Source organism: Sus scrofa, chromosome 13, assembly GCF_054392235.1.
Source record: "Sus scrofa isolate SSC_HxYL_T2T_F1_AM1 chromosome 13, Sscrofa_HxYL_maternal_Yorkshire_Landrace_v2.0, whole genome shotgun sequence".
Taxonomy (NCBI): Eukaryota; Metazoa; Chordata; class Mammalia; order Artiodactyla; family Suidae; genus Sus; species Sus scrofa.
The window spans coordinates 214941975-214948532 of NC_139395.1; the positions used below are offsets into that span (position 1 = coordinate 214941975).

Here is a 6558-nt window from a genome sequence, read left to right on the forward strand (position 1 = left end):
CCATTTCTTTAAGTGCAACTGTGAAGAGGCTAGCAGTGGGTGAATACAAAGAAAAGCTGGCAAAACAGAAGATAAGGGCTCAGTTTAAACGTATTCAACAACAGCCAATCGGAATGATTCTCTGCTGTCAGGCACGCGGTCGCTGGGCAACGGCTCTTCAGCTGACAGCTCTCCAAACCAACCCCAGCGCCCCTTCTCTACTTTCCCTTCAGCCCTAGAGCGGCATCCTGGAGCCAGGCCCTCAGCAGGTGGGGCCCGCGCCTTTGCACTCAGCCCGGAGGCTCGCGGCGAGAGTGCTGCTAGTGGGCACCCAACCCATTCTGCGTCGCATCGGCTGCCAGCATTGCGCAGACCTTCGGCCTCGCGTTTGGGAGAAACCAGACCCATCCGCTGTCCGTGCAGAGGCACCGCTGCCCCGCTCCCGACCATGTCGTCCAACATTCGCGTGGCGGTGGTGACCGGCGGCAACAAGGGCATCGGCCTCGCCATCGTGCGTGATCTGTGCCAGCAGTTCTCGGGGGATGTGATGCTTACGGCGCGGGACGTGGCGAGAGGCCAGGCGGCGGTGCAGCAGCTGCAGGCTGAGGGTCTGAGCCCGCGCTTCCACCAGCTGGATATCGACGACCTTCGGAGCATCCAGGCCCTGCGCGACTTCCTGCTCAAGGAGTATGGGGGACTCAACGTGCTGGTCAATAACGCGGGCATCGCTTTCAAAAGTAAGGGGGTAGGTGCTCGCAGGCAAGGCGGTCGCGCAGGATGGTTTGGAACTGTTGAGGAATCGCAGCTGTGGGGTCCGGAATGGGAATAGGGAAGCAAATGAAAAGTGGGAAAGGGTACAGCTAGCAGAGGCCGCTGGGAATTGAGTGCTTTCTAGCCAGAGGGAACTGTGTCTTTGGCTGGTTCCAGGGGAACTTTTCTAGGTTGTTCCACAACTTCTTCCTGATTGGACCTGAGTGCAGATGAGTGAATTTTTAACTTATTTTGAAATAAGGAAATTGCAAAAACTGCTACACCGAGATCCCTCCCGGTGCACCTTTTGTGCAGCCTCCCCCCAGTGGTGTGACCTTACAAAACTGCCCAGCATTATCCCAGAAATTCACATGGGCGCAATGCTATTAACTAGATGCACTTTTCCAAAACTTCGCAGATTTCTTACGCACCATTTTTTAATATCTTCCTATGGAATGTTATGACATGGCTGATAGTCACTCTCCTTTTCTCCTGAAAGCTGTTGATCCCACACCGTTTCATATTCAAGCAGAAGTAACTATGAAAACAAACTTCTTGGGAACCCGAAATGTATGCACAGAGCTCCTGCCTCTGATAAAACCCCAAGGTGAGTCTGACTGGAGCCCAAGCTGTAGTGTTTCTAGTAGGACCTGAGCCCTGCCTGCCACTGGCCTCCAGGATGTGTCTCCACCCAGCCAGGTGCCCTGAGACCTTACTGTCCAGGTCAGGGGTGCTCTCTGTCTGGCTTCTCTTTGCATATCTGGCTCTTTCCTCTCTTTTCCATTTTAGCTCAGAGGTCTCCTCCAAGAGGCCCTTAACTTGCTCAGTGCCCATCACAGCCGGACGTCCCTTAGGATTTCACCTAAGACCTTCTCCTCCACCTCTTCCTCTCACGGTGACCTGATCAGACTAGTGGAACCTGTGCTGCCCTCAGTTCATTAGTGCCCTCGCCCCCAAAGTCTGTCACCTGCATGGGAACGTTCCCAGAGCTCCAAGCACACATTTTGTTTTCCAGCCTCTCCATCTTATGTCCAAGGACTCATCCTTTCCCCAAATCATCTTGGTCAGTGATCCCATCCTCCACCCACCTGGAGATGCTGGAGGTCACCATGTCTTCCCACTCATTACCATTTACCAGGTCCTAAGAGTTATCCTACTAAGTTTCGCCCCAGGCCTTCTCCTCCGTTCCAGCTCTACAGCAGGTCTTCAGTGTCATTTGTAGACAATTGTAAATCCTCCTCAGAGACCCCTCCCCTCATTTTGAGTCCTTTCCTTTCATTCTCTGCCCTCAGCAGGCTCACTCCTCTCCCTAAAATCCTTCAGGAGCAAAGTCCAAGCCCTTAGCATGGCTCATAGGGATCTGTAATCTGAGCTGCCAAACTCCAAGACCATTTTAACTGCCCTTCAAAGTGCTTAATGTTGCTGATCAAACACTCTCCTATTCCTTTGGGTTAAACTACTGTAATACTGACCCAGAAGTAAGGAGACAGTAGGAGAACCACCACCCATTAAATACACCAAATAAGACAAGCAGATACTTTTAGAAAGACTAAGAGGTGTTGCTTGAGATTGAGTTTGTACATTTCCAATTTACACTCAGCTTCTTCCCTGTTTCCCCATCCTGTCCTCCTGAAAAGTTCTACTACTTCTAAGACTTGGTTCAGCCTCAAAAGTCAATCTTTAGAATGTCCCCTAATTTGTCCACTCATCCCAGTATTTGAGGGCAGCAGTGGAGTTCCCTGAGTCACCACTGCCCCTTCTCCTTATGCTAACGACTTCTGGCCAACAATTTTTCTTAGTTATCTGGGCCATTGCCTCCCACCTCTGGACTTTGTCCAGAAGGAGGAATGAGAACTTCCTGGATTTGCTGAGGCAGCCGCTGTTGAACAGTTTCTCTTGCTAGAGTTAATGAAAATCTAAATACGAGCTGTAGTCTCAGGATGGGTGTAAGATTTACTAGACTTTTGAAATGAGAGAACTCTTCTGTTTCTTTGGGGAAGCGGTTCATGTTATCATGACTTAATCTAGCATGGGATTCTGTTCTGAGGAGTCTACAGTCTCACCTAGCTTCAGGCAGAGGGCTCCAGGAGGCTGGTTCGAATCCTTGGGTCAGTGGGAGAGCCGGCATGGTACACTGGGGAAATGAAGCACTCAGGAGCACTCGGCACTCAGGAGTGTATTAGCCCGAGAGAATTTTGATCTCCTGGTCGACTTCCCTAATCCAGATTATTATTTCTACCACTGATTCTAGCCTTCCTAAGATAGACTAGTGAATGAAGAATGAAAAAGAGCTTGCCATTTGATTACTAATTATAACCAACTTAGTAGAATAGTGTCTCCCTATCTGCTATCCAGATTGAAGGCACATGAAAAATAATGTCAAGGCCCTTTGAGCAATATAGCTGCCTTTCCTGTATACCAGTTAACCATTCTGACTTCTTCTCCTGCATTTTTTCTTTCTTTACGCCTTTCTATGTTTTGCATTTTTAAGTCATGAAGTATGTGTTATTTGTGTTGTGAGAGAGGCTGGTCATATTTTTTTGAGAGTGAAATAAATTAACCCATATATAGCATCTCTGAACGGTGCTACTGCAACATTTTGATGGCTCTATACTGTCTTAAGGACAATGCCATTTCTAGTAATTTACGAGTTGCTTCATACTCCTTACCTGTTCTAGGTAAAAAGAAGGACATGGGATAATTGACTCGTTTCTAAAATGTACTCATCTTAGGAGAATGCTTGGATGATTAATAAAACAGTTTCTCTAAATCACTTTATGTCACAGGATCATCGAATGGGACTCCTAGGCCATTGACTCTCTTATTTGTTGATATTTTCTGAACTCACGAACCTTTAGGGGGATGGAAATCAAAGCTAACTGACTATAGCAGCATGACCAATTTTCTGTTGCCACTTTTTTCCCCCTGTGTGGGTCAGAGTTTAAAATTTTTTGTCCATGTCTGCTCATTTTGGATTGGAAACTGGACATTGTAGAATTTTATAGCTACTTTTGCTATTAGACCCCATCTTCCTTGGGCTTGTGGTTGTTATTTACTTATTCGTTCATAGACATTATTTTTTGAAGTTGGGTTTCCCACCCTCCTCCCTCTGCAGTGTGAAGCCTCTAATGTTACAGCTCAGAAAGGACAGCCTAGTTTAGAACCACTGTCCCTCTGGGATCACAGTGGATTTAGCAAAGTTCTCTTTTGCCTTCTTTTTCCTGGACCACACCCGGCTGTTAATCTCCACTACTGGACAGCCAGTTGCTCTATTGTTTTTAACAGTGCAAAGCAAAAATTATTCCACACATGGATCTTTTTTTTTTTTTTTTTTTTTTTTGTCTTTTTGACATTTCTTGGGCCACTCCCGAAGCATATGGAGGTTCCCAGGCTAGAGGTCAAATTGGAGCTGCAGCCGCCGGCCTACGCCACAGCCATAGCAATGCAGGATCCGAGCTGCATCTGCAACCTACACCACAGCTCACAGCAATGCAGGCTCCTTAACCCACTGAGCAAGGATCGAACCCGCAACCTCATGGTTCCTAGTCAGATTCATTAACCACTGCGCCACGATGGGAACTCCACACATGGGTCTTGATCCAATTAAATTCAGGCTCTTTTGAAAGGGTACTTTTTGTGGTCTGTTCGGAACCCAGGAGGGTTCTTATCCTCACCTTTTTCTCGTTTTCTCTGGCAAAATTGCTGACTTGCATGATTTAGCTTATATTTCTAGTGAAGCTACCAATCTCCTCCTAATTGCTTTTCAGCACAACTTCCATTGTTCTTGAGAATGCCCTTAAGATCTAACTTCCTCATGCTGTTTCAAATAAAATCAGTTCCTTTTGGGAGAGCTTCAGACCTCTCAGGTTTTACGTCCTGCCTCTTTCCACTGTGCAAAATCTCTAAGCCACAGGTCTGAAATTAGGGACAGGGATGGTGACATTTCTCTTCCAGTGACACTCCTGCTTTAGGAGCTGCGAGGGAGGGGCAGTAGTCTCTGGTCTTCTCTTCTCGCTTCTCTTTGCATAATTCTGCCTTACAAACAAGCTGGGGCAAGGATAGTCTAGGCTGTAGTATTCTCCAGATGCCCAACCTAAGGTAGAGCCTTTGTCCCACAAATGAGGGCCAGGTGGAAGAAGGAAGTCCTCACCTCCTGGATACACTTGCCAGGAACCGAACCTCTGCAACAGGTAGCTGAGGGCCAAGGTGAGAAATGCTGATGTCCTACCCATCTTGGGAAGATACCATAGCCCTTGACGAGAAGAGAGTCCTGTGTTCTCAGATGCAGCGTCTAGGGTGCAGTTTCTATTGCTGTGGACAGAAAGGGGGAAGGGAAGGAGCAAGTCATGGTTGAATCACCACAGAATCTCTCTGTTCTTACCTGAGTTATTGTAGATATTCTGGAAATCATTTCTTCATTTGCTGTATGCCTTAAGGACCATTTCCAAAGACTTTAAAGTGTTGAATTTTTACAGTAATTTTCACAAATTTCTAGGTAGTAGGTTTACAAAACTCTTCACATTACCATGATTTGTTTGTTGATTTTAAGTAGAAGACTTCATTCCTGTAATTTCCAAAATGATAAACCCCCAGATGGTTTCAACCAACATTAGAAATAACAGATGGTTACTTAAAATAATAAAACAAATAAAACCCAGTGAGTAACCACCCCAAGTACTTTCCTTTCCTTCCCTAATGTTCTTTTACAGAGGTAAGTCCTGTCCCAAGCTGGGTATTCATCCTTCTTGTACTCACTTCTCTATGTAATGATTTGTGTGTATTTTAGGCAGAGTGGTGAATGTGTCTAGCACTGAGAGTGTCAGAGCTCTTAACAACTGCAGTCCTGAACTGCAACAGAAGTTCAAGAGTGAGACCATCACAGAGGAAGAGCTGGTGGGGCTCATGAACAAGTTTGTGGAAGACACAAAGAACGGAGTCCATAAGAAGGAAGGCTGGCCAAGTACCGCGTACGGAGTGACAAAAATCGGGGTCACTGTACTCTCCAGGATCTATGCCAGGAAACTGAGTGAGCAGAGAGCAGGGGACAAGATCCTCCTGAATGCCTGCTGCCCAGGGTGGGTGAGAACTGACATGGCTGGACCCAAAGCCCCCAAGAGCCCAGAGGAAGGAGCAGAGACCCCCGTGTACCTGGCCCTTTTACCCTCAGATGCAGAGGGGCCTCACGGTCAGTTTGTTTCTGAGAAAAAAGTTGTAGAATGGGGTGTTCCCCCTTAGAGCTACCCCTGGGTCAATGCATAATTTGTGTCCTGATTTCACCAAAAGGATACTTACACTATCAAAAATATTCCTGTGCAAAAAAAAAAAAAAAAAAAAAAACTTTGTAAAAGAATCCAAATCTCTCTCTATTAAGTCGCCACTGGGAGACGGCTGCTCATTCTGTGAAGGCTTTTGTGATTTCTTCTATTATCCCAGGGAGGGAAAATGGAATGGATTCCAAATGATGACTAAAAATCAAAGATGAATAAATAGTTCTTTATACCTGTCCATGCATGCAGACTGTTAAATGTTAATTCAGCTCAAATATACATAATTCTCGAGTCTAGTTTGGAGGTGTCTAGTATAGCTTCAAGTTTGTAAGTGAACATCTGGAACCAAAGAGTCCTGGCTGGGCCACCTTCCTGCATGACCTTGAGCAAATGCTGCATCTACTGTATCCCCTCACTTGTAAACTGGGGATCACAGTCATAGGTGTGCTGGGAAGATCAGTGTCAGGATATAGGTGACAGTGTTGAAAACGCACAGGAAGTGCTAAGCATCCTCTGGCATGAGTCCCTATAACAGGGTCGCAGTACCACCCAGGACAGCAAG

At 46.5% G+C, this 6558-nt stretch overlaps 1 protein-coding gene across 1 annotated transcript; it reads left to right on the forward strand.

Annotated features, from left to right (window-relative positions):
* Positions 1 to 214: 214 nt before the first annotated feature.
* LOC100622246 (carbonyl reductase [NADPH] 1) lies at positions 215 to 6063 on the forward strand. The gene is made up of 3 exons (NM_001315746.1): positions 215 to 716; positions 1229 to 1336; positions 5516 to 6063. The coding sequence occupies exons 1-3, from the start codon at positions 428 to 430 to the stop codon at positions 5962 to 5964; spliced, it is 846 nt and encodes a 281-aa protein (NP_001302675.1). The 5' UTR covers positions 215 to 427; the 3' UTR covers positions 5965 to 6063.
* The last annotated feature ends 495 nt before the right edge of the window (positions 6064 to 6558 follow it).